The sequence below is a fragment of the Juglans microcarpa x Juglans regia genome, chromosome 1D (genome assembly GCF_004785595.1).
Source record: "Juglans microcarpa x Juglans regia isolate MS1-56 chromosome 1D, Jm3101_v1.0, whole genome shotgun sequence".
In the NCBI taxonomy this organism is placed as follows: Eukaryota; Viridiplantae; Streptophyta; class Magnoliopsida; order Fagales; family Juglandaceae; genus Juglans; species Juglans microcarpa x Juglans regia.
This window is the reverse complement of record NC_054594.1, coordinates 8,657,266-8,684,720: the sequence shown is the minus strand read 5'-3', so window position 1 is coordinate 8,684,720 and position 27,455 is coordinate 8,657,266. Positions and strand designations below refer to the sequence as shown.

General features: G+C 36.8%; 2 protein-coding genes across 5 annotated transcripts; both read left to right on the top strand.

Moving 5' to 3' along the window:
- Positions 1-7,503: 7,503 nt before the first annotated feature.
- LOC121235336 (signal peptidase complex catalytic subunit SEC11C-like) lies at positions 7,504-21,528 on the top strand. Of its 2 annotated transcripts, XM_041131688.1 has the most exons (8): positions 7,504-7,684; positions 8,370-8,482; positions 8,886-8,957; positions 18,758-18,793; positions 20,090-20,135; positions 20,415-20,502; positions 20,989-21,046; positions 21,188-21,528. In XM_041131688.1, exons 1-8 carry the CDS (start codon positions 7,615-7,617, stop codon positions 21,236-21,238), a joined length of 534 nt encoding a protein of 177 aa, XP_040987622.1. In that variant the 5' UTR covers positions 7,504-7,614; the 3' UTR covers positions 21,239-21,528. The 2 variants fall into 2 exon arrangements, 1 of the variants encoding a protein (XP_040987622.1); XR_005934569.1 differs by lacking the exons at positions 7,504-7,684; positions 8,370-8,482; positions 8,886-8,957; ... (2 more) ...; positions 20,989-21,046; positions 21,188-21,528 and adding exons at positions 9,489-9,640; positions 13,977-14,173 and having other exon boundaries at positions 18,758-18,878.
- Positions 21,529-22,904: 1,376 nt separating this feature from the next.
- LOC121235322 (pentatricopeptide repeat-containing protein At1g80150, mitochondrial) lies at positions 22,905-27,221 on the top strand. 3 transcript variants are annotated; one of them, XM_041131673.1, is made up of 4 exons: positions 22,905-23,078; positions 23,329-24,967; positions 26,663-26,914; positions 27,036-27,221. In XM_041131673.1, exon 2 carries the CDS (start codon positions 23,490-23,492, stop codon positions 24,687-24,689), a length of 1,200 nt encoding a protein of 399 aa, XP_040987607.1. In that variant the 5' UTR covers positions 22,905-23,078; positions 23,329-23,489; the 3' UTR covers positions 24,690-24,967; positions 26,663-26,914; positions 27,036-27,221. The 3 variants fall into 3 exon arrangements, with proteins under 3 accessions (XP_040987607.1, XP_040987616.1, XP_040987598.1); XM_041131682.1 differs by having other exon boundaries at positions 26,264-26,914; XM_041131664.1 differs by having other exon boundaries at positions 23,329-26,914.
- Positions 27,222-27,455: the final 234 nt, after the last annotated feature.

Genomic DNA, 27,455 nt, shown 5'->3' with positions numbered 1-27,455 from the left:
TGGAGGAATACTGTGATAACAAAATTGACACTAGGGATTTACAAATAAAGCACTAACACCATCCCTTGTATCCAACCAAAACCAAACCAACAAAACTACTAAAACAAGCCTATAAAAGATCATCTAAACAAACCTATAAAAATAAGACCAGATAACCTAGACATGTATATAAAAGCGAAACACGAAAACAAAACGAAAACCAATAAGCTATCGTCCCAGATCAGTGCAGAGTGACATAACCTGTGATACGAAAACTACAAGTTTTCCGTAGGTGAATTGTATGTGAATTTACGACACTCTTGCTGCTCGTAACTTTATTGCAGTTCTGTGCATTTGCTGCATGAAACTTTTCCACCAATGTGAACTTACTCAACTCTTCTCATACTAAACTTTTCTAACACAGTCCTGCACCAATTAAACTTTGCACCCTAGCTCTTACGCCTTAATGCTGGAAGACCCCATTTTTCAACTCTGATCAAGCCCCGCAGCAGAGGAGGGAGCTCACTCATGGTTTTCCATTCCACTTTACCTTCTCTTGTGCCCCTTCTAGCTAACCAATCCACAACGACATTTCCTTCCCTGTGAATATGCATAAACTTTAGATCCATAGTTGAGAGCAAATCTTGAAGTTCCTTTCAAAATTCCTCCAAATACCAGATATCACATCTATTATTCTTCAACCATGACAGTATCACCCTTGAATCCATTTTAATATCTACTGCTACTAAATTCATCTTTTTACATTGTTTAACTCCCTCCACCAGTGCTCGTATTTCCGCATAAGTACTGTTTCCATAACCTAGATTCATTGAGAACGCCAACAACAAAGCTCCCTGCATGTCCCGAATAACTCCTTTAGCCCCTGAAGCTCCTGGATTCCCTAGACTACTTCCATCCGTATTCAGTTTCACACGTCTCTGTGAGGGCTTAGACCATGATATAAGTTTTATTGGTTGTTGTTGGATTGAAATTTGAGATATATTTAGACTATTAAGAATGTAAGAGTCAGTTTGAGTAAGCTTCTTTGGTTTTGAAAAACCTTGATAGATCACGCCTATTCACTGTTTGATATATTGCCACACCACTTGGGCAGATTTAGCCTTACCTTTCATACGGGCATTACACCTTTTAGCCCATAACCTCCACGAAATGATAGTATGGAGTACACCCAAGATGACACCTATTTGAGAGACATTTGAAGCTCTCCGAAACCAATTAAGACAAGTTTCATGCCAATTTCTTCCAATTGACAGACTAAGAATAGCTCCAAATTTTTTCCAAACCTCAGCTACAACCTCTCCCTCAAATAAAACTTGATTTAGATCTTCATGTTTTTCTTGACTACAGCAGTTACACTTCGAGATCAAAGGAATTCCAATTCTCCTAATTCTATCATCCATTGCTAAAGCACCATGCCATGCCTTCCACATTAGAACAGAAAATTTTTTTGGGAGCATATCATTCCGAATCCATTTATGCCCCTAAAAACTCTGGCCTCTTACCCAAACACATTCCCAGGCTGATTTGGTGGTAAAATTACCACTTTCAATTTTAGTCCAAATTAGCATATCCTCTCCCTCTTTACAATTAGCAAGGACGTTTAGTGCCCTCTCTGCATTTTTAGTCCCCACTAGCCTATCTAACAGCTCCATATCTCATCCCCTAGCCAGTAGGCAATCTTTAACTTTCAATAGAAGTTGCTCACTCACAAGAAAATTATCAGCAAAAGGCCCCTGATCCAACACTTATCATACTAGAAAAATACATTTTCTTCTCTGAGTTTCCATTTAGAATTGCTCAAGACAGTAGGGATACTTCTAACGATCATACGCCAAAACCTTGTACCCTTTTGAGCTAGAAGCATCAAAGGTTTATTCCCCACATATTTTGAACGAAAAAAGTTTGCCTAAAGAGAGTTTTCATGCATCAGTTTCCAGGCGAATTTTAAATGAAGAGCATTTTGCATTTTACTCAAAGATCTAATACCCAAACCTCCTTCTGCTATTGGCCTACATATTTTTCTCCAAGCAACCCATTTTTTCTTTTCATTTTCATCACTTTCTCCCCAAAAAAAGGAGCTCATTAACCGATTTAAAGAAGAGATAATTAGTTTGGGAACTTGCAAAACTGTCAGTAGATGTAAAGCCATGCTAGCAAGGATATGTCTCAATAAAATCACTCTTCCCCCCACCAATAACAATCTCATTTTCCATCCACTTATTTTTCTTTTAACCTTACTCACCAACTCCTCCAAATCTCCAATTTTAAGTCTTTCGGAAACAATAGGAACTCTCAAATATTTAAAATGAAATTTTCCTTCTAAAAAACCCGTCAATCTTTTGAGATTTCTTCTTCCAGCTATTGGAATTTTTTTTGAGAAAAACATAGCTGTTTTCTCTTTATTTATCAATTGACTAGACCACTTCTCATATGTAGCCAAGATATTTAGAATGCACCGAATTGATCTATGGCCTCCATTAGTGAAGATGACCACATCGTCCGCATACATTAGATGAGAGACTAAAGTAGTACATCGAGCTTGTGTGAATTGGCCAAAACTTTTCTCTTCCACACTTTGTTTTATTAGACGAGAAAAGACTTCCTGTAAAATAATAAACAAATAAGGGGACAATGGATCCCCTTGTCTCAATCCTCTACCACCGTTCAAAAAGCCTTTTATAGTACCATTTATCAGTATAGAGTACCAAGGCATAGTGATACACTCGCTAATCATGCCACAAACTGTAGTAGAAAACCCAAAGAATCGGAGCACCTTCAGGAGGAACTCCCAATCAACACAGACATATGCTTTGGCCATGTCAAGTTTCAACACCACATTTCCCCCATGTATTTTTTTATTAATAGAATGGACCATTTCCTGAGTCAGACTGATATTTTCAAATATAGTTCTTCTAGGAATAAACGCACTTTGTTCAAAAGAAATTATTTTTGGAAGTAGAATTGCCAAACGGTTCACAATCACATTTGAACAAATTTTATAAAACATTGAACAAAGACTTATAGGCCTAAATTTATCAAACCCCATTAATGTATCCATTTTTGTAATTAATACCACATAAGAAGAATTATAAAATCTCAACCATTTACCCTCTCTAAAAAATTCTTCCATTGCTATCATGATATCCATCTTAATAATGTCCCAAACGCTTTTAAAAAAACCCGATCCAAAACCATCTGGCCTCGGAGCACTATTAAAAGGAATGAAATCCAAAGCATTTTTCACTTCATTGATCAAAGGAATTGCACCAATTGCCTCACTCTCCTCCAATGTTATAACGGGCGATATAAGCTGAGATAAATCCGACAAACTTTCCTGACTCTCATTTTGCAGAAAATTAGAGAAATAATTTACTGCTCTAAATGAATTTCCTCGGGTGATCTCAAATACGTGCCATCTTGGATCCTCATTTCTGTGACTCGCTTTTTTTTTTTTTTGTAAGATAAATACGCATGAAAGAAATGTGAATTTTGATCCCCTTCCGCATGCCATTTAACTTTCGCCATTTGAGCCAATCTAGTTTCTTCCGAGCGTCTCTAATTAGCTAATTCCATATGTTTAAGCATAATTTCCTATTCGATCCCTGGATCCCATTCCTGTTGAGCTTCTAACCCTTGTATATGTGCTTCAGTTATTCCAAAAATTCTCTTATTTCACTCTCGCAAAGCCCCTCTTAATTTTTTCAGCTTGAAAGCCAATTTCAAAAGGTCCATTCCCCCTACATCCTCCTTCCAGACTCTCCCTACAAAATCATGAAATTCTGGATGTTCTATCCACATTTGTTGAAACCGAAATGGAGAAGGTCTATAAGAGAAAGGGTCTGACTGAAATTTCATGAACATTGGTGAATGATCTGAAGTTGATCTTGGTAAATAGCAGTTACTCACATTTGGAAATCTTGTTAAGCAACTAGCATTCAATAAACATCTGTCCAATTTTGCCCAGCTTCTTGATAGACCTCTTTGCCCATTACACCAAGAGAACCTTCTTCCCAAAGACTTCATATCCATTAATCCACAATTATCAATCCAAGAATTAAAATCCTCCATTGCCATTCTCGGACGAGTTCTGCCACCCCGACGTTCCGAGTCATCTCTTATAATATTGAAATCACTTACAATAATACAGGGTTCATTTCCTAGAACTTGACCATTGAGAGACTCCCATACATCTCTCCTTTCCACCATATTACATTTGGCATATACAAAGCAGCAAAGTACATTTGTAACCCCATCTCCAACACGAGTTAAAATAAATTGTTCTTTACATAAAACCAGCTGAACTGAAATATCATTTTGCCAAAGCACCCAAATTTTACCAGCCTGCCCTTCATTAGTAATAAACTTATCCATGTGTAATAAGTGTAATACATCCTGCACCTTATCAGACAAGGCAAAAGGTTCCATTAAAGTAACAATTTTTGGTTTTAATTTCTTAACCAAAATTTTTAATTTACCTCTAAAGGTGCCAATACCTCTAATATTCCATGATAAAATTGGACCAATCATAGAGAAAATTTATTTTGGCCGGGCTATCACCCGGTTCGAACTACAAACCTTTTCAAATGTTTTTCGAGCTCCTTTTTTCTTAATATCAGCACCCTCATTTTCCGTCGCATAATCTCTATGCTTTGAAAAATTTTCAACATTTAATTTTGTATCCGATTCAGAAACAGAGTCCTCCATACAAGTGTTCCTCAGCATTATCCTCAGGTATAATTTCCAGTTCCGAATCAGAATCTCTCTGGTTTGCTACATTTTCAAAGTTCAAATCCCTCTCAATTTCAGAAACATAGTCCCCCAATTAACGTTTTCATCAGCCTTCGCTTCCGGCAACCCCTCAAATTCCAAACTTAAAGTACCATTTATTTCAATTCCCTCTATTTCCTCTTCTTCTATTTCCTCTACATGATACTCCTTACCTGATAAAACATTTTCTTCGCTCGACCGAACATCAGTTCTGTTTCCCTTCAGTTTTTCTTGAAACTGTCCCTCCTTTGCACCATCATCATATTGCATTAAGATTTGATCTGAAGGCTTCTGTATTAGCGTAGCCAAATTTTCACTTGTATTTCCTTGTTCCGTTCCTGATCCCATCATCATCAATCCCTTGCCTTTATCTATATCATCTTTTGGAACAACTTGTTGATCTGTTTTTGCAGCTTCTATGTCCTTTGTATTTTTACATACCCAAACATTTTCTCCATCTATCTGAGTCTTCAATCTACACGTACGTACGTTGTGCCCTTGTACCTTACATCTTGAACAGAACACTGGGAGAGTCTCATAAAGTACTTCCTCTTTTCGTCCCGACCTTAGCATCCCAATCCAGAAAAGAGAAATCGGTTCTTTTGCTGCATCCATCTCCAAGCATAAACGTGCCCCATCCGTGCGAGTAGCACATTTCATTGGGTTGTCTCTTTTAATGTACCGTCCAATCGGAGTAGTTAAAATCTTTAGAAAAGATTCATGAAAAAAATTTGGTGGAAGACCTGGCAGAACTATCCATACTAGAACCAGCAATGGTTCTTCATCTTCATTAAAATCTAGTTTCTAACGAAAAGCTCGATATTGAACCCCATTAACCTCACAAGTTTCACGAGAGAGAGCTTTCAAGAAATCTTGTTCATTTGACATTCGCTTGAAAGCGTTTCTTGGTCTTTTCATAGCTGAAACCACCGGCATGCATGATAATCCCCAGTGGAGATGAATAAACGACCAAATCGCGTCCAACGAGGGCCTTTGCCTTAGGAACTTCAGCACAAATGGAAAAGCAACCTCCTTAGTAAACTGAAAACAAATTTCCCCATCCACGTACTTTGGCCCACGATGGGGCACATACATTTTAGGTAGAGGTTGCAGAACCATCGAAATAAGTTCAACGTAAGAACGTCGACCTGCCTCGATGTTCTTGGCTACCATGGCCCCTCTACGTGAAGAGAACCCGAGGAATAACAAACTCTCATTTAACTCACCTCTCAGTTTCTTGGAACTTTCTTGGAGCTTTCAAGAAAACTCACCTCTCACCAAAATATAGATATATGTTCTTGACCAATGTTTGAGATGAGTTTCCAATCTAAACCGGGGTTTAGTCATTTCAAATTATTATCTTTTTGTTTTCCTTTCAGTTACGCTTTTATGTTGATTTCAGAGTTTACCATTTTGTTTTTCTGGTTCAATCAAGGTTTGAGTGGACATAAAGGAGCTTCCCAAGCAACTCAAGTAAGATAATCTTTAGCACTCAACCAAAAATACTGTTAAGATTGGATTTAAAAGAAAAATTTATGTTGAATAAGGTAGTTAGATTGGATGCATGTCACAAGACCATCTGCAGCTGTTAGTTTGATCCCTTATGTTTTGGTTTCTGAATTTTAAGCCTCTTCTTTTCTCTGCTGTGCCATCGTGAAGGATTGGGTTTTGGGTCGAGAACAAACCTTTATGCAATAATTAGGACGATGACCGTGGCGACGGTTTTTAGCATCCAATTTTGTTTTAGTGATTTATAAATGTAGGCCATTGATATTCTTAATTAGATGTTCAACTTCTTTTTGTTTGTTTGTTTTTTTTTTTTTTAACTTTTATACCTCGTGTTTGAGTATTATACAGTAATTGTATAATTGTATTATTGTTGTCCCTTTTTTGTTGAATGGAAAAAATTGTAATAATGTTCAATATTATTATTATTCGTGTTGCTATTCTATTTTTATTGTGTCAGTCATATATATATATATATATTTTTTTTTCCTTTTCCGATATCGGAGAATCTCTCCGAGGCAGAGTCATTCGGACCCATCCTTATAGAGTAAATCTCAGTTTTGTACACTGTATCCTTGAAAGTTTCATTATATAGAACTGATTAAATCGTTGACTTTTCACTAGGAGTATGATTCCAAATAATTGTTTACACTTATGAGACGTTGAACTTTAGACTTTGAAATGAGTGATACTCCAAAATAAAGGTCATATATATTTATACAAGACCATGAAAGATGAAGATTATCACTTGCTAGTATGTAAACTCATCATGTAAACTTGTATGTACATCATCATTTGATCTTCGTTTCTGTTCCAGATGCATGCTAGTAATTAAACCGCCCTCTCTGTTTTTGGTTTTTCCTTTTGAGCATATTTATTGAAGAGAAGTGACAACTTTATTTTCTAATCGTAGGGTCATCGAAAATTGTTTCTGTAAAGGTTGGCAGAATGAATTGGGGGTATGGGTGGGGGTGTGGGGACAGGTTGACTAGTGTTGCTTCATGGATTTGGAGTCATTTTATTTCTTATATTTTATATTTTATTGCATTTTATTTTTATAAATAAATTGGCTGACTCGGTAGCTTCCCGACGTGGCAGCTGCTGATAGGTCTGCCACATCATCGGATTAACGAGGTCCAAATCAGCGATCTTCAAAAAAAAAAAAAAAAGGAAAACGAGGAAGAAGCGAAGCAGCGGTCAAGTAACTCTTTGGGCTAAAGAAAAGAAAGAAGAGAAGACTCAGAAGAGTGAAGACGTGAGAGAGTCGTTGTGGTGTAAGTGATCGCAGAGAGAGAGAGAGAGCAAGAGAGAAGACTTTGGAAAAGAAAAAAGAAAAGGGAAATGGGGTGGATAGGTGAGACGATGGACTCTATCAAATCCCTTCAGATCCTCACACAGGCCATCACTCTCGGTTCTCTCCCTTCTCTCTTTTTCTCCCCCTCTACACCCATATCTATACGTATTTCTGTAGCTATACGTTCTTCTATACCTTTATTTTAAAAAATATGTGCTTCAAATCGTGTTGCATGAGCAACTTATTTGACTATGCTCTGTTCAGGTGCTAAGAAAATGTGGGGAACAAATTAAAAATTGAAGCTTTGAATGATGTATACTGTGTCTATGCATTTAACTTATTGAGTTTCTTTAGCCTTTTGAAGCACGTCTAGGTGTTGTATTACGTCTGATAATTCATACTTGGAAAATAAAGTCACGGGCTTGGTCCGCTTTTTGAATGCTAACTCATAAAACGCTAAATAAAATAAGGAAAAGTAGAAGAATAGGAAGAGAGACAGCGTACTGGTTTTATATTTTGCGTGATATGTGTAGCTTTTAGATTTTTTATTTACTTATCAGTAATGTTAAGCTTTTATATTAAAGCTTGGCAATAACTTGATAAGTGCCGATCGAGTTAGTGTTTTGAACTATGTGCAAAGGCAATATAAAATGATTACCTCGTTCAATTTTTGATAGTTCTAAGCATTTTCCTCATTATTTCATTGCTTTCCCAGAACAAAATACAGCGTCATGGTGTCGATGTTGTTTCCTAACCTCTCTGCATAAAATTCCTTGACATAGTTGTTATGCTTTTGCAACAGGCATGATTGTTACTTCTGCATTAATAATTTGGAAGGCATTGATGTGTATCACTGGCAGTGAGTCCCCTGTTGTTGTTGTACTTTCTGAAAGCATGGAACCTGGCTTCAAGAGGGTAAGTGAATCAAATGTGTGGAGGTTTCAATTATTTTTATCCAAGTATGGTGTTTATCAAGTAGTTTTGTTGTGTCTTGGAATCTAGAATTTTTACTTTTTTCTCGTAAAACTACTTCTGCAATAATTGCGTAATACCCTATCCTATTATTAAAGAAGGAAGAGAAGAAAAATCTCTTCTATTCTCATTTCTTATTTCTTTTTTCAAAATTTACAAGGGGTAATGATTGGTTCTTTCTTTATCAAAGTATATTCACATAAAATTGTTTTCTACGATGAGAAGGCAATGGGGAAGAAAGCCATTGCATAAATGCATGCAATGTACCATCTTAAACGTATCTATTAACATGTTCAATCCTGTTCTTGGCTTCTTGCATTGCTTAACAAACTATAACCTCATGCAGGGAGACATCTTGTTCTTACACATGAGCAAAGATCCTATTCGTGCAGGGGAGATTGTTGTTTTCAATGTTGATGTAAGATTGTTTTAAATTTTTTTCCTTTATTTTGCACAGTTTAGTTCGTTATGATTTTTGCTTTGTTTGTAGAGTGTTGATAGGGTTCTAAACAAGTAGCGAACACACTCGGTAGAACCGTCTCCATTTTTAATCTACAGAACATGGAGGACTAGCATAATTGCTTCATTTAGGAAGTGAATAGTTATGGTGTGGTTGGGTCTTCATTTTGTGATATCCTATATGATAAGGACAATGATAGGTGGTGTATGAGATCTCACATTATTTGGAAAAGAGAAGTTCTTGCACTTTATAAGGTTCCAATGAAGCTCCAATTATATTATTGACTAGTCCTTTTAAAGTATAGGCCATGTAGTTTAGGCCTTCCATTGGAGCGTTACACATTTGTTGTCTGCCTAGTCATGTTGATCGCAGTATAGACATCCAATAAATAAAAGGATTAGATAGAGCAGCTGAATGGGTATGCCTTTTCTCCAACTGAGAAGAAATCATGTAACTAATGATATTACTATAAAATGAAGCTAACTTTAAAGCATCCCCTGGGCAATTTTTGTAAGATATGGTGTTATAAGGTTGGGAATGGGTGCTAGCAGAAGAATTTCTTAAGTTTTGATCAATTTTTACTCGTATTGCTTTTTATCAGGCATGTCTTACCTGAGTTGTCTTTTGAGTATATATTAGTGGTGTGCAAAATTCTGAGAATTCCGACTCCGTCCGAGCTCCGCTCTGATGCCGACTCTGACGGAGTCGGAGTTGTCGGAATTCGGAGTAGCTCCGAATAGTCATTCGGAGTCGGAGTCGGAGTCAGAGTCGGAGTCGGAGCTCCTTGTAGCTCCGACTCCGACTCCGATTTTTTTTTAAACCCAGCTGTAAAACGACGTCGTTTTACAGTTGGGTTTAAAAAAAAATTATTGAACGACACCGTTCCACTTAATATGGAACGGCGTCGTTTCATATGTCTTCCTAAGGAAGACTTCCTTCATACGTTCCCCCCCTTCTTCTTCAGTTCTTCGGTTCTTCTTCTTCCTTCTCCCTTCTCTCTCGCGTCTCCCGTCCCAGTGACTGAACCATCCCTTCTCTCTCGCGTCTTCCTTCCTAGTGCCAGCGTGCCGCCGTTCATCGTTGCTCCTTCGTGCCACCGTTCCTCGTTGCTCCTCTGTTCAGCTTCCACCTACGGTGAGTCCTAAATTTAATTCAAGCACGTCTCTATTGAATTGGAGCCAGCAATTGTGATTCTTGTGAATTGGTTGTATTGAATATTCAATATAGTCCCAACACGGCGCTCAAAACCCTGAATTTTACATTGTATTGCAGACTTGTGCTCGAGCGAGGTGTCGAGCGGAAGTCGAGCGCATGTTGTATTGAACATTGGCTCGAGCGCCACGTCGAGCGAACCTCTCTGGATGGATTCTGCTCGAGCGCCACGTCGAGCGCACGTCGAGCGAACCTCTCTTTATGGATTCTGCTCGAGCGCACATCGAGCGCACGTCGAGCGAACCTCTCTGGATGGGTTCTGCTCGAGCGAACATCGAGCGCACGTCGAGCGAACCTCTCTGGATGGGTTCCGTTGAGTCGAGCGCAAGTCAACCGAACCTCGATGTAATAATACATCGATACAGTAATATATTATGATACAATAATACATGTCCTATTGTATAATACAATAGCCTAGTTTATTTTTAAACTAATTTTTTGCTTCTAATTTAATTTTTTCAGCTTCATTGATTGTGATATGGATTCTAGACATAGTGGAGATGATTGTCCACAAGGGATGTGGCGGATGCCAATGCTACAACTCCTACATCGGTGGGTACTTCCACCCCTAGAGCCACATTTAGGGCAGCTACATCTTGTGCGAGTAGTCGACTCCCACTCCCAGTTGATATAGAGGATGAGGATATGTTCAACGAAGAGGAGGAGATGCCCATTGAGCAAGATCAACCACCACGACCTTTTAAAAAGAGGTCGTGGACATGGGAGCATTTCACCAAAATTCCCTGTGAAATTGCGAACCCAGTAGCAAGATGCTATTACTGTGGATCACTTTGTGGATGCCATTCGAAGAAGCAAGGTACCAGTGTGTTAATAGCACATCTAAATGGTTGTCAACGATATAAGATAGCGAAGGGATTGCAAGCCACTGATCAGACCAACCTCAGTTACCAAACTTCTACAGCCACTGATGGTACACAGACTAAGAAATTGGTCATCCCTCAATACAGTGAGAAGATGTTGAGGGACATGCTTGCAGAGATGATAATTACTGATGAGATGCCATTTACCACAGTCGAGAAAAGAGGCTTTCAAAAGTTTCTAAATTTTGTTGAGCCATGATTTCTCATTCCATCATGATATACAGTGATGCGAGATTGTATGAAGAGGCATGCGAAGGACAATGAGGAGATGAGGAAGATGTTTATTACCACTGGCCAGAGAGTGTCTTTTACGACTGACACATGGACTTCCATACAGAACGTCTGCTACATGTGTATCACAGCACACTACATTGACAGTGAGTGGATTTTCCATAAAAAAATTATTGGTTTTAAAGAAATTGTGGATCATAAAGGTGCATCCATTGAGGCGAAGATGGATGATTGTTTAAAGGACTGGGGAATTTGAAAAGTGCTGTGTATTACATTTGACAATACCAGAATGAAACAGTAATTGATTGGTTTAAGAGGAACGCGACGGTGAGAGATAATGTCATTCGGGCCCACGAGTTTATTCACGTTCGATACTGTGCTCATATCATTAACCCCATAGTTGTTGAGGGATTAAAAGAGGTTCATGATTCCATAACCCGAGTCCGCAACATTGTACGATATGTGAGGGGTTCCCCTCAAAGGCTTGCCAAGTTTAAGGTAATAGCAAAAGATCTGAAGATTGAATGTTCTAGTATGCTGTGCTTGGACGTTTCGACTCAATGGAATTCTACATACATGATGTTGGATGTGGCACAGAAGTACCCAAAAACATTCGAGCGGATGGAGGTCGAGGATGGGGGCCTGAGGTATGCTTTGTTGGAGCCAGCAGGACAGGGGTTCGGTGCGCCGGATGCACATGATTGGACTAGTGTGAGTTATTTTGTTGAATTTTTAAGAACTTTTTATGAGATAACCATGCGGCTATCTGGATCCAAATATATGACTGCGAACTCATTTTTCAGCGAGCTCTCGAAGCTTCACTTCCAGTTGGAAAATAGTTGTACTGACTCTGCTGGATTGTTATCTGCTATGGCTACGAGGATGAAGATCAAATATGATAAATATTGGGGGAATATTGAGAAGATAAATAGATTGCTATTTGTGGCTGTAATCCTTGACCCCCGAGTTAAGTTGGCCGTTCTAGAATTTTGGGTAAATTCCGTCCTCGGGGCAGTGAAGGCTGCAGAGTTTATTAAATTGCTAAAAAGTGATGTTGATGACTTATATCATCACTACAGTACTAGTGCTCAGCCTTCATCCGCAGTTGGTAGCTCCTCACATTCGAGGCCGACAGGATTGACAGTTTCCTCAGGTGATACTGACCCATTTGTAGGGGTTAGAGGCAATCGTATTATACAGCAGTATCATTAACTCATGTCAACAAGGAATATTATGCATTGTATATATGAGGTTGAACGATATTTTATGAAAGCTGTCGAGGCACCTAGTGATGTATTTCAGTTATTAACTTGGTGGAAAGTTAATTCCACCAAGTATCCAGTCCTTTCCCGTGTGGCCCGAGGTGTGCTAGTCATTCCTGTCACTACGGTTGCCTCAGAGTCGGCATTTAGCACTGGAGGTCGCGTGTTGGATGCTTATCGGAGTTCATTGTCACCGTCAACCGTAGAGGCCCGCGTTTGCACACAGAATTGGATAAGTGAAACGCCTATTGGACTAGATACCGTTGGCGTTGATGTCGAGAGCTATAGGCTTGAATCGGGTAAGTCTATATGCTTTTAAATGATGATTTAATTATTTTTAATGTTTCTAACTTCTACTTTTTATGATTTTATAGATCTAATTGTGAACCCTAACATAATTACCGATGATTGAGAGTCTGGAACGGACGCTACTTGAGAGTTGGGATGGAGTTGAGAGAACCTCCTTTCTTGGTAAGAATCAAATTATTCTTTTACCGTATTCAATTTTTTATTATCAATTTTTTTTCATCTATTGATTACTACTTTCTATCTTCATTTCAGGCATGACCAATGGAACAAAAAGTATTTGAGTGAAATCCGTGTTTAATTTTTATGTAGTTATATTTCAAGATTGAGTCATATTGTTATTACGTTATAAATGAGACTGTTATAACTTATGGCTACATCATACATGTTATTTACTTTTTAAACTATTTATATAGTTATATTTATGTAGTTATATCCCGAGCAAAGACGTGAGATAAGTACTCTTTATTCTATAATTTTTATTAGTACTTATCCATCCTCTCTCAAACGTTTAGAATTTATTATCCAACTGAAATTAATCGAATTATAGAAATTCGTACCATCATTCTTTTTTATAAAATTTTAAATTTATGTAATTTTCAACTCATGAGTCATGAGCACTTTTAATGCTAAATTTCAGGCGGACATAAAACAAATTAAAGATATAATCAAAATTCAGTAACAAAATCAGAACGAATATTTAAATTATTGAAAACTCTTGAATAAACCAAATATTTGTAGATCGTTCACTTTTAAAAAAATATATATATGTTGCTCACTATTTGAAACGAAATTGAACAATAAAATTTAAATAATAATAATAAAAAGAACAAAATTTCCGAAATTGAGTTCGGAAATTTTGTTCGGAGTCGGAGCTCCGACCTCCGTTCGGAACTCCCTCCGAACTTCAGTCGGAGTTTCGATCCGAAGTCGGAGCTCCGACCTCCGATCAGAATCGGACTTCGACTACGTTCGGAGTCGGAGTCGGAGGGGAAATTCGGCTCTGACTTTTGTCGGAGTCGGAGGTCGGAAATGACAACTCCGACTCCGTCGGAGTCGGAGCCCAGCCCTAGTATATATTAAAGTACTGATTCTTGTTGAGCCATGTGCCTTGCTCAAAGAATAAATTATATATTTTTACACAAGATCTGGGAGATTCTCTTTGACGGGGAAGTGGCATTTGCTTTTCTACTCTTTCTTGGCCAGATAAAGCACTATTTAGTTTTCATGCATTATAGTTGGTTCATTGTGTAAATACCAACTTCGACCTGCAAAATTTCAGGTTTGCAGGCCAATTAAATCTCTATTTTAATGAAGATAATATTTCTCTCCTATTTTGTAGTGTTTTTATAACAACCCACTAGAAATTCACTAGTGAAATTTCTATTAACTTTAGGAACCTCGGGAAAACCCATAAGTTTTTTCGAATCGACCAATTGCTTAGGTTTTATTCTGTCAACATGATTAGTGTTATCACTCACTATGGTGCTAGGAATATGAGTTTAATTATTTGAAGTAGTTAGAAGTGTTAAAATGCATTATGGTCTAAGACATCAGACTTAGTTGATTATTTAGGATTTTATGGCGCAATAACCAATTTTCATAATTTAGGACGAAATAACTGTTCAAAATTGTGAAATTATTTTTTAGGGGCACTTTAGGGTTGAATTTCGGTAAACGATTTTCACTATAGATTAATATGAATATTTATAATTTTTTAATACTAAGTTTTTATGCATTTTTTTTGGAGTGAATAGTAACCTTGATAAGCGCACCCAGTGTAGTATTTTCAAAATTACAGTATGGAATGTCCAAATTAGGTTAGAGAAGTTTTATTTGGACACTTAGCAAGATCTTAGTCACACATAGTGAATGGTATTAGACACTTGGCACAAAGAGAAACCATTAGATTTGTGAAGGAAACCAAGGTGTGAGATTATGCCACCTAAGCAAAACTTTGTTTCATCAGTTCAACCAAATTGTGACAGACCAAAGAAGATTTCAATCCTAGCAAAACCTAAATGGTTGGAATCCAATTGAAACCCCAAAAGCTTGGTTGAAACCGAAACCCTAAACAGTTTCCCAAACCCTAAAGTTGGCCTTCAACCATTTCTAACCCGATTTCTAGCATTGTGTTTAATCACTTGATTAAATCACTTCCACATGCTATTAATTAATCAAATCTTTGTTATGACATCATTATCCAACCTTTTAAACTTTGAAAATTTGATTGGGTCAAGAAAAATTGATTTTGGGCTTGATAGCATCTCAAACCCTAACCAAACCCCCTTTAAACCCCAAATTGAAGCCCACTTAGTTGGGGCCCACCAAGGCCTACGAAATTGGCCACCTTGCAAAGTTTCTTGAAGAAGTTTCCTCCCCTACATGGCAGACCATCCACTGCCATTGGTTGCACTCAATAGTGCCTTGATGTGAAGGAGAAATCCACTCCATCAACCTCCATCTCTCACAGCTGCTACAGGCAGTCCTTTGCCCTCATTACCCTCCACTTTATGTTACATAGCCAACTCCAATCAAAGGTCTTTAAAGCCCATAACTTCCCCCTCCAGGAGTCTAAAGTCGTGTAAGACACACTTCTCTCCATTTTATCACTTCTTTCCTCCGTTCTTAGAGAGAAACCCAAAAGCGCTCTCTCAGGTAGATTTCTGTGTCTTTTTGCATGGACATTTTTGACCATTTATAAGTATTTTCTCACGTTGACTCCTTATAAAAGTTGTTCGTTTTTTAGTCTAATTTCCGTGGATATCTTATTAGTCTCATTCCATGCTCATTTGATTGGTCAAAAATATTTTTAACTATGGAAAAGTCATTCTAGGCGTGAAATTGGAGAGTATGTTATGTTTTGGAGTTTTTGACCAAGCTAATGGACATGTTTTGGTTCGAAAATTTTATGGAGTGTTGTTATCACGTGTTTATGAATGTGATTTTCTATGGAGTGTTGCATGAATAAAGCTTTTGATGATAGATATCCTTAGCTTTAGAAACTTGAAAACTGGAAGTGGAAAAACAGTCTTTTTTTTATGAAAGTTTAAATATTTCGTGGTTTAATCTTATTCCAAAGGTCTTGATATTTTTATATGATGATCTTAAGCCTCTTATATACATGTTAGGATGTTATTTCAAAAATATTTAGTATTAGTTTTAAATGTATGATTTTCTATGCAAGAGGATTTTGGTTTGGCCTAAGATTTGATTTTTTGGGTTAGATCCATGTTTTGATGAATTTATTCATTGTGATTTAAGTTTGATGGTTGGATCTTCTTTAGGACACATTTTTTAAACTATGAGATGTTTTAGTTTGAAGATCACATTTCTTTAATCCATGGATCAAGAGATTGATCAAAGTTAGTGGAGAGAAAAGTTTCTGTTTTGGACTAAGTTTAAAACCAAAAACTCCAAGTGTCGTTTTATGATTTTTGGTAACTTTGGTTTGATAATTTAAAACATGGTTGATCTTAGGATGATGTTATGAATATGTTAGAAATAATATTTGATTTTTTTTGGAATTATTGGAGATGTTTTTATTAAGGTCAAAACTTGTGTTTTTAAGGGTTTACTTTTTGTTAAAAAGTTTGGGTCTTTTTACAAAAAGTTTGGTGTTGATGATTAGCTTTTCTTAATGGATATTTTAAGTGTGTTTTTAAACTTAGGATATGAAGATCGTTGTTACAAAATTTTGGTTTAATCATGAGTTTTGAAATTCGAAAGAATTGCAACCAAAATCAAGAGAAATGACCTATGTAGGTTTCGGCCATAGTGAGTTTTCCATAGTTGTGAATGATTTTAAATTTTTCTGAGTTGATATTTGAGTTCAGGACAAAATTTACATGAGTAATGTAAATTTTAGTAATTTTTGGAGTTAGGATGTGAAATCCTTAAGTTAGAGGTAAAATTGTTGTTTTCCCACATCTAGAGGATAAAATGGTAATTTTACTCTAAGTTGTCTCTTTTTCATATTTCTAATCGTTAGTAATTAATTTCTAACTTTTAGAATACCCTCTTTCAGTTTCTCGTGTTTCGCACTTTTTCTCGTAGAATGCGACTATCGAGGTAAGTTAGCTCTTCACTTACTATCAGATTACTGTGTATGTGTGATGGGTAAGGGAACTACAGTTTATGTTCATATGTTGTCATATATGCCATGTCATCACATGTTTATCTATTACATGAATTATTCTGTCACGAAAATGTTATTTGTTACACAATATATTCTGTCACATGTTACTGTCTGTTACAAGTATGTCACATTACGTATGCCATCTGTTATATGTATATCATGTCAGATGTTATGCCATGTTACAAAATATTGTCTGTTACATGTTATGCTATGTCACGAAATATTGTCTGTTACATGTATGTCATGTTATGAAATATTTTCTATTACATTTATGTCTCAAAATATGTCATGTCTGTCGTCTTACGTTCATGTCACGTTACGCTATGCCAAGAGTTGTCTTTTATGTCACGTTCATGTCACGTCACATTACGAGATGTCATGTATGCCAGTTAAGTTATTCATGTCAATCACGACCCTAAGCGCTAGGATGTGATAATATCCTAGTGGAACTCCTTTGTTCATGTTGGAGTGTCTAAATAGGTGTGAAATTCCCTAGGTTGACGAATTACAGTCAACAGGTTGCGAATGGGGCCTAACTAGCTGGTCACCGGAGCGCGCCAGGCACTAACGCCGATGGAGCCACACTTTATGTTACGTGTGTCCACAGCAAGTGTGGCACAAACAATTCATGGGGCCACAACAACTGTGGAGCATACACTACGTGAGACACAACAATTGTGACACGTAGAATACGTGGGGCCACAACAACTGTGAAATACTTATTAACGCACTCACAACTAGTATAGACACACCTGTGTTGTGATGCGGTAATCGGCAGGAACATACAGCTCAAGGGGACCCGTGTAGCACCTGTATGGTCACTTTATTAATTAAGTCTACTGAGCAAGATTCTAAGTTTATGTATTTCACATTCAAGTCATGTTTCACATTATGTTATGTTCAAGCCGACGTTCATGTCAAGTTTCAAGTTTATGTTACGTCAAGCTAAGTTTCAGTTCCAGTTTGAGTTATGTCAGTTCATGCCATGTTATTTCAAGTCATGTTATGCTTATTATTTAATGCCATGTCATGTCAGGTTATGTTATGTTTACTATTGACTTGATTGTGCATTCATGCCTATATTGCCATGCATACATCATTTACCTGTGTGAATGTCTTTTGTTAACTTGCTGAGATTTGTAATCAAATCTCATTGTGGTAGTTCCAACTACCATTCTCCCCGAATGGTAGATCTTGTTACAGGATCTGAAGGAGAACCGAGAATCGACCAACTAGAAACGGTCGACTAAGCAACGGTGAGACATAGATGTAGTTGCCCTAGATTACTACTTGTATTTTGTGGAGTTCAATCTCCAGTACTCTTTTGTTCACAACTATTTTGGACTAGTGTTGTGATCTCAGTTGTTTAGTATGTCTTTATGTATGAAGTATGTTTTAAGTATTTGAGATATTATAAGTTTGGTGCATAGTATTACTAAAAAAAAAAAAAATTATCCGCTGCGAATATTGCATAATGTTAGATGCATGTTAGGAACATTGCATCTTATATGTCATGAATGGGAGCAGGTGACCTTGTATTGCATGTCCCGACGCCTCGGATGTCCGTTCGATCCCAAGCGGAATCTGTGGGGGTCACAGTTTTAGCATGCATGGATGTCTATGTAATTATTTTTGTTCTTGAGATGTGATGCTTTCTTTCACCTTCTCTCCCTCTTTCTTCTCTATGATAAAATATAATTTTCCTGTTTCATTTATATAATTTTTCAGGGTCGCGACATTCCAATTGTCCATCGTGTAATTAAGGTAAACACTTTATGCAGACCTTATATGATTGATTTCGATGAAATACCGTGATTAAATGTTATTGTAATGCTCACTGAGATCTCCACCTTAGTGTATTCTTATTGAGTATAAGTAGGCTTGTAAGTATTCTTATTGACTTGTAAGTCTATTAGATCCTGTGTATCCGAAATTAGCCAACAGAAGTGCTCAATTGGATGCTTTAATTCATCTGTCAACACCTGACCCATATAGATGATGGTGCTTAGCGGCATGAATGTTCTGCTTGATTTGGCAAAAATATTGGGCTTGATGAATGTATGAAAACATGAGATGTTTTGATCTGCATTCTTGGTATAGAGTAACACCCATAGAATGTTTGTTGTTGCTCATAGGGTTGACTCTGTAGTTCTTGTTCCCTGTAAAATGTCTTTTGTTACCACCACTAGCCCTCAGTTCAAATGAAGATAATCCCATTTTTTTTTGCTCCTGTCAATTTTGACTTACTTGGTAACTTCTCTCGATTATGGAAAAACTCCCCTCATCCCAGCCCCTTTTTTTCTTGTTTAGCAGATGCTCAATTCAACTTAACTAAGCCTTAATTCCAATTTACTTGGGTTGGTTTATGGGTTCATTTTTTTTTTTTTGGTAAGTAACTATATTGTCGTAACTGAACCTAATTTTCTTAAATAATTGGGGTTGGGAGATACTTGGAAGAAGGCCAAATTGACTTGGGTTGGTATGTGGAGTCAGTTTGTGGTAAGTTAACTCTGTCCTTGTATAGCACAGTCACTTAAGTACAGTGCTGTTTGTTCTGAAGACCCAGTCTTCTCTTTATGCAGCTGCATGCCTTCGTTTGTTACTCCAATATGACTGATACCCATTATCTATAAATGGCTTGGGGATTTCTAGAAATTTATCATCGACAGCATTACAAACATCCAAAGTTTAATTATTGTAACTATATTGCTCCAAACATACCTATCCAAAAAAAGCCATAATGCACCAAACAAATGATACAGTCTGTGGCATTATAATTGCTTATGAAATTAGTTTTAAAAAGATTTCTTGTCAGGAGATTTTGGGATTGTGAAACAAGATATGTTGCATGACAGGAGAAAACTGGACTGCAATTAATTTCTAAGTGTGCAATTGAGACATTTTTTTTTTGGCATTCAGGCAGAAAGAATTGTTAGGAGTTAATTGAAAGTGACATTTTGCACATTCCATTATTACTGAGCTTTTGCCTTTTCTTTAGTGAGATGAATGAGTTATGATCAGTGTTGTTTAGTGAGTCTAAATCGTTGATTGTTCTTACAGGTCCATCAAAGGCAAGATACTGGCGGGGTTGATGTCCTTACAAAAGGTGCCAGATTTTGGAACATTAAACAATTTTGTTTGGAATTTAGTGAGCTGGTCCATATAATCTCCCAGGGTCTTAGATGGGGGTTACATGTGGCGGTGGTCTTGTGTCATTGTTCAAGGGTTTTTCATAGCACATAATTCATTCTCTCTCTCTCTCTCTCTCTCTCTCTCTGTACTTGAACACGTTAATTGTATTATAACATTGCCTGGTGTATTTTTTGTGAATCATCTGCCATAATGCTAATGTTCTTCCATTGTTATGAATTATTGTCCATCCCAGGAGATAATAATGATGATGACGACAGGGTTTTGTATGCTCATCGCCAACTCTGGCTTCAACGGCACCATATAATGGGCAGAGCTGTAGGGTAAAAACTCTGGCAATACTCTTCATCTTTTGAATGTTTTTGGCTTATACTTGCACCATGTTAGCGTGGAGAACCATGCAGTGTTGCCATGTACACCATGTGATGCATGAAGTTCATTGTAATGCACCAGCACGCATATACACACCACCATCCTCCCCAGACGGTATATTTCTAGGGCAATTTGGATGTATCATGGTTTTGAAATTATCATTTAGGCTTCATTTGGGAACCCATTTCAACCTATCTCATCTCATCTCCTTCCTAAACATCACTCAAACACAAACATTTTTCAATTGCAAATCTTCAATTTTTTCATCTATTCATACTTTTTTTCTCTTTCCAAAACCCAATAAAATATCTTGATAAAATAGCATGCTGAAAGGGTGAATCCAAAATAAACAAATAAAAAGATCATGCACCTTTTTTTCCCTCAAATTTGAAAAATAGATCTTCATACTGCTTAGATTACATTTATGTTGCTGGCAGGTTCCTACCTTATGTTGGCTGGGTGACGATTATCATGACTGAAAAGCCACTTATCAAGGTTTGATTTAAACCCTTTTTGCTTAGTTTTGGTAATTTCCAATAATCTGTAACTGTGGATTTAGAGTCATTTCCTCTTTTTGTGGTCGGTATCTGATTTGGTTTTGTATGGGAAGTCATATGTGCCATTTCTCTGTTGCAGTATATTCTTATTGGTGCATTGGGGTTGCTTGTCATAACATCGAAAGATTGAAGAATGAAGCAATTTCAAGTCGTGGTTGATCTCCAATTAACCACTGTTCATAAGCGGCTGCTATCCTCTTCTTGAATGTGCCTTGTCTTGTATGTTGGACGAGTTTTAATTAATGATAAAAGTAAACCAGAATAGTTGTTTAAGAGCCTGTGTTTTGTCCTTTCAACACTCGTAATAATCTGTTTAGGGAGGCCGGATAAGAGGCTGGATAAGGATACAGTGCTTTTGTTACTTTGAAGGGAAAGGTACTCAAAGTAAGCCTTTTGTTACATCAATCGTATTATTATTCCTTATCTTATTTGTTTTGCTCTACACCTAAAATTATTTTCATTCAAGTTTTAAAGTATGGATATCTCAATAAGATTAATATTTTGCAAGTAGCACGAGCAGCAATTTAAAATCTTTTAATTATTTTATTTTAAGGAAACTTCACTTTTGCAAGAAGCAAAATAATTTGAAGTGATAGGATGAAATGAGATGATAATTTTATGATGAGATCTATTTCCAAACAAGCCTTTATTATTATTGTTGTTTGTAATTGCGTTTTATTATCATTATTGGTAATTCGAGAACGACACGTTTACTGCAACAAAAAATAACAAAAAATAAAAGGATAATTATTTGAGAAAGAATAATGTCAGTATGTCTCCTCATTGTGACCACTCATATATTTAATTTTTTTAATTTTATTTTTGCTTACTAATTAAAGAAGTGATTATTAATAAATTGATATATATATTATTTATTAAACATATTTAAAAATGTTAAAAAATTATAAAAAAATTAAAACATTTGATTTTGCCTAGGAACGTGCCCAACGGTCATTGCTGGGTGGCATCCTAACAGTACTCTTTGAGAAATATTCGAGGCCAAAATGTGTCCTGACCAATCGCTTTCAATCATTTTAGCACTCCACGCTTCCTTACATTGACTCTTTTTTTTTAATATATAAATATTTATTATTTTTACTATATATGAATATAACAATATGTATTAAATAGGACTTTTACTTAATACTTTATGTAAATTGTAATGTCATAGAGTGACTCTTTTATAGAGTGCATTGATAATACAAGTCTCACACTTAAACAATATGAGACTCTTGTATTACACTGCAACTTATATAAGATATGTACTAGCAAATTTAAAAATTACAAATTTTAAATTATAGTCGTTTTTATAAATTAAAATCCTTAATTTGAGTCTCCAAATGTGTTTTTTTTTTTTTTTTTTTTTATCACTTTTGGACTTAGAATAATTTTTTAACCTAATAGAATATAGTTCATTATTGAAGTGGGCGGTGGGCGGGGCAAATTGGGAGTCTGCCCTAGCTCCCGACATGCGGAGTGGGGTACCCCGCCCCCTGACCCCCGACCACTCCCAATCCGGAATCCAGCGAGACTAGGGAGAGCTTAGGAAAAAGCTTCAAATCGGTAATGGTGTAAATTAGAAGTTTACACCTTGTAATAAAAATAGAATATGTAAGAAATTAATACGGTTTACAATAGAATATTAAAAATTTTTAGATATAAGTTTTACATTTCTATGTATCATTTAAAAATATATTATTTTATTTTTTTATTTTTATATTTTATGAAATATAAAGATAAAAAAAAAAAAATCATGAGTTTTTTAAATCATGCGCAGAGCGTGGAACTTCTGTAGGAGGACACGTAGAATATTACCCTCCTCTCGAATACCTAGTCCCTCCCATTCCTTTTCGTTTTCTTCCTCTGTTTCCTTTTCCCTCTCTCATCTCCAGCCCACCTCAACATCTTCTCTCTCTCAGCTTGTGAATCGGTGTTCTCCCACCTGGTCGTCGATTTCGCTTAAGCTCACTGTAAGTAGTTTAATACTTGGTAAAATCTTGGGCTTGCTCCCCTCAAAATCTCTGTAAGTGATCGTCGATTTTGCCTAAGCCCACCTCAAAATCTTGTCCTTTTTGTTTGCTCAGAATGTGTTGTAAAATTAATTTCATAGTGTATTTGTATTGTAAAATTAATTTTAATTTCAGAATACACTAAATTATTATTATAAAAATTAAAAGGGCATCCTTTCGCCTAAGCTCACTGCTTCAAACCTAACTACAGGTTCTTGTGCTAACTCACTTCGGCCGACGGAGATGGATTGAAGGGCGAGGTTCCTCACTTCGGCCTGAGGAGAGCGAGAGGGGGGAAATTTAATGACATTGCTGCATCGAATCTGGGTTTTGATGGATGAATATGTTTCAATCTGAGGAGATTTCTAGAATATGCTCTCTCTGCGATTCGTTCGCAGATTCTGTCATGCTATTGCCACCATTGCATCAACTGAAAGTTTTGCAGCCGTATCAAATTTCATTCGAGACTCGAAACCACTAGAAGAACCTGCCCTTGTGAAGCTTAAAAACGAGCGGGACCCTGAGAAGCTGTTCCATTTGTTTAAGGCCAATTCACACAATCGCCTTGTCATTGAAAATCGATTTGCATTTGAGGATACAGTGTCTAGGCTAGCTGGTGCGGGCCACTTTGATTACATTGAGCATTTGCTTGAGCATCAGAAGTCTCTTCCGCAGGGTCGGCGTGAAGGGTTCGTTGTGAGGATCATAATGTTGTATGGTAAGGCTGGAATGACTAAACATGCTATCGAGACCTTTTATGATATGCATTTGTATGGATGTCGAAGGACTGTTAAATCTTTCAATGCTGCCCTTAAGGTTTTGACGAGAACACGTGACTTAAGAGCAATTGAGGAATTCCTTAACGATGCTCCTGTGAGGTATTGTGTTGAATTGGACATTTATTCAGTTAACATTGTTATAAAGGCTTTTTGCGATATGGGTTTTTTGGATAAAGCATATTTAATCATGGTAGAGATGGAAAAGTTGGGATTAAAGCCGGATGTGATTACGTACACAACCCTTATTTCTGCATTTTATGAGGATAACCGGTGGGAGATTGGTAATGGGCTGTGGAATATAATGATGCTAAAGGGGTGTCTACCAAATCTTGCAACTTTTAATGTTAGGATCCAACATTTGGTTAATAGGAGACGAGCATGGCAAGCCAATGGTTTAATGGTTACGATGCAGAAGCTTGGGATCACACCTGATGAGGTTACCTATAATTTGGTGATCAAAGGATTTTGCCAGGCTGGGTATCTTGAAATGGCCAAAAGGGTCTATTCTGCCTTACATGCCAAGGGCTACAAACCCAACATTAAAATTTATCAGACCATGATTCATTATCTCTGTAAGGGAGGGGATTTTGATTCGGCGTATGGGATGTCTAAAGAATGCATGAGAAAGAATTGGTTTCCAAATGTTGATACCATTCATTCCTTGCTTGAAGGCCTCAAGAAGAATGAGCAGCTTGGTAAGGCAAAGGTCATCCTGGCAATGGCTCAGAATAGGGTACCTCCTTTTTCTTCGAGCCAATTGGGTGCTTCAAAATCCACATTGTCCAAGTATTGAAGTAAGACGATGGACTGGTAAGCCTGTAGTAGTTTGATTAATGTAGCAGAGGAATGCTACTTATAAAAAAAAAATGTAGCAGAGGAATGCTTAGTCGGAGCTGGTATTCTTTTACACAATTCATTTGTAAATTTGCAAAACTAATTGGACTTGGGATCTTAACGGGTTTATTCATACCAAAGGCACTTGCTGTTTACTCCAGTTAACTTGTTGTAACACCTCTATAAATTCATGATGAAAGGAGAGTTCTTGATGGATGTCGGTTGCCCATGTTCTTTGTAAGTTCATTATGCAATCCCTCTCTGCCTCTCTCTGTCTCTCTCTCATATGCCTGTGTATGTATTATGGGCACTACATTGACTGTAGTCACATGAAATGCCATTCATTTTTTAAGTTTAGTCTTTTGTTTCTGCCTTTTTATACCACAAATGCAATGCCATTCCTTATCACGAGTGGCAGTTTGCATGAGTTCATGTCTGTCAACGTGGACCGTAGTGAATTGACTCCTGATATGATATGGAACACAATCCGGAGCAAACATGAATAGTAGCATCATATTGTATCAATAGTAATGCAATGAAATTCTTTGGTAATAAGGTTCATCCAATATTACTTGTGTTGGCATTTTCGTACATGTATTAGCGTGCATTTTTTTAATCTTTTATGTTATTTGAAAGGAAGATAGTTCATCATAGTTAGATGTTAACCCAATCCTGGTGGTAGTTCCCAAGATTCCCATTCTTGTTAATTTTTCAGTTTCAATGGTGAACAAAGGGAGTGGTCAATGAAAGAAGGAGATTCATTCCTTGTTATAGATTTCAATCCGATGCTAAAATCAGTAAATAATTAGCTTGCTCTTTGTCATTATATTTTGGATCTTGTTATGCCATATGTCAAAGGATGCTTATGGAAATGGGATGTCATGTGATGGCTGATAATTTAAGGTGTTTTATAATAGCTGACCATGACTTGATAACTTACAGTTATAACGGGTTTGAAGTATTCAGCTTTGCAATGTTGTGGTCATATCCTGAGAGTCAAAGGAAAGTTGATAAAATAGTTGGGCTGTATATAACATTTTAGGCAAGTTTGTCTGCTTTGATTGAGTCAGAAGTAGAGCTAAATCCTTTTGAACTTGGGTGATAGCCCTTGTCATGGAAATAGAAAATAGTTGTACTAGGTCGGAGTTTTGAGGATCGTGAACGGACAATGGATGAGATTAGAATTTTTTTTCTTCATACTTTATTCTATTGGTTGATTGTAATAAACTTTAATGGCACGAACGTACATGATGTTCTTGTATCTTTAGACAGTCATGCATAGGTGTGGCTCTTGTATATGTCCTGTGTACTTTGGCTTCACCTATTTTTAATAAAATTCTTATGTACTGATACAAAAAAAAAAAAAGTTCTTGTAGAACCTTGTAATAGATAATTTAATATAGGTGCCTTTTATTGATTTCATTTTTTTTTTCTCTAAATTGGTGTTGTAGCTTCTCTGTGTGACGGCTGCTCTTAGCAGGATCTTTACTAATCCAGAGTGCATTAAGAGGGCCATTTGATTGTGAACTGCAGTTACATGTGAAGTGACAGTGAATCCATCACATAGTTCTGGACCCTGAATTCTCATTACTTTGGGTAGAGTGACATTTGTCAGATCACTAATTGGGTTGTCCAAGTGTTTGCATTTTTTGGCAAGAAGGCCAGCTGGTTATAAGCTGTTCCATAGAGTCTGACATGGTGCATTTAGAGGAAATGAACAATTGAATACTCAAAAGAGTTTCTGGTTTATCGACTGGAGCTTGTCTTTCTTAGAATGGACAGAATGCTCACATTTAAAATTTTGTTCTGTAGCATATAGTTGGTTTGCTAAATGCCACCAATAGATGACTTGAAAATGTATGCTCAACTGAAGCAATTTTATGGGGAGTGTAACCACTTCTAATAAAGAACTATGCTTTATTGTTCTTATAGATGTTAGCTTTGAGTATATTGAAGAACGCAAAATGATGGAAAAAGAAAAAACAGAGATGAAGAGAAAAGAACCATAAAAACAGTCGAGAATTTCTACATGGAGGCGTGGCAAAGTCATTCTGAGAAAAGGAAAAAGAATCCATTGATGGAATTTCTCTCCAGACTCCGTCGCTTTGCTGTAATCTGATGGATAAACATGTATAGTAGAATGAAGAGACTCTTGGGGTTCCACGACTACATGTTAAAATCTTGGTAGGCAATTTCTTATTTGACCGTTGCATTTATTTATTTATTAATTTATTTTGAAGTTTAGAGATAGCTTCTTTTGATATTGAATTAATCTCAGTTTATGTTATGGTTCTTGTGCTGGCAGTTTGCTGGCATTCAAGGAGAAGTGAAATCAAATAGCTGCTCCTACTCCAACTCCATTTCCGTTCTGTTTTACTTCAGGGAGCAAATCTTTATATTAACATGATAGTGAAGCAGACTTCTTTTGATATTGAACTATAACTTAAGACAATTTAATGATTAATACTAACAATCTAAGATGAATCCTTAGGCGAAAAAAGCCAAATAGTCTAAATTAGTAAATTCATATCTAATTTCGAACTCAAAATCTAGTAAATGTCAAACCATTTGAGAGCAACCCAAAGAACATCGAGCCACAACCCTTAGGAGTTCATATGGGTTTTTTTATATGGGTTAAAGACGGGACATTTTTCATGTTCTTTGGGTGCATTCTTGTTCTTTGGGTTGGATTTTTTTTTTCCCCCCAATGATCCTTACCATTGCT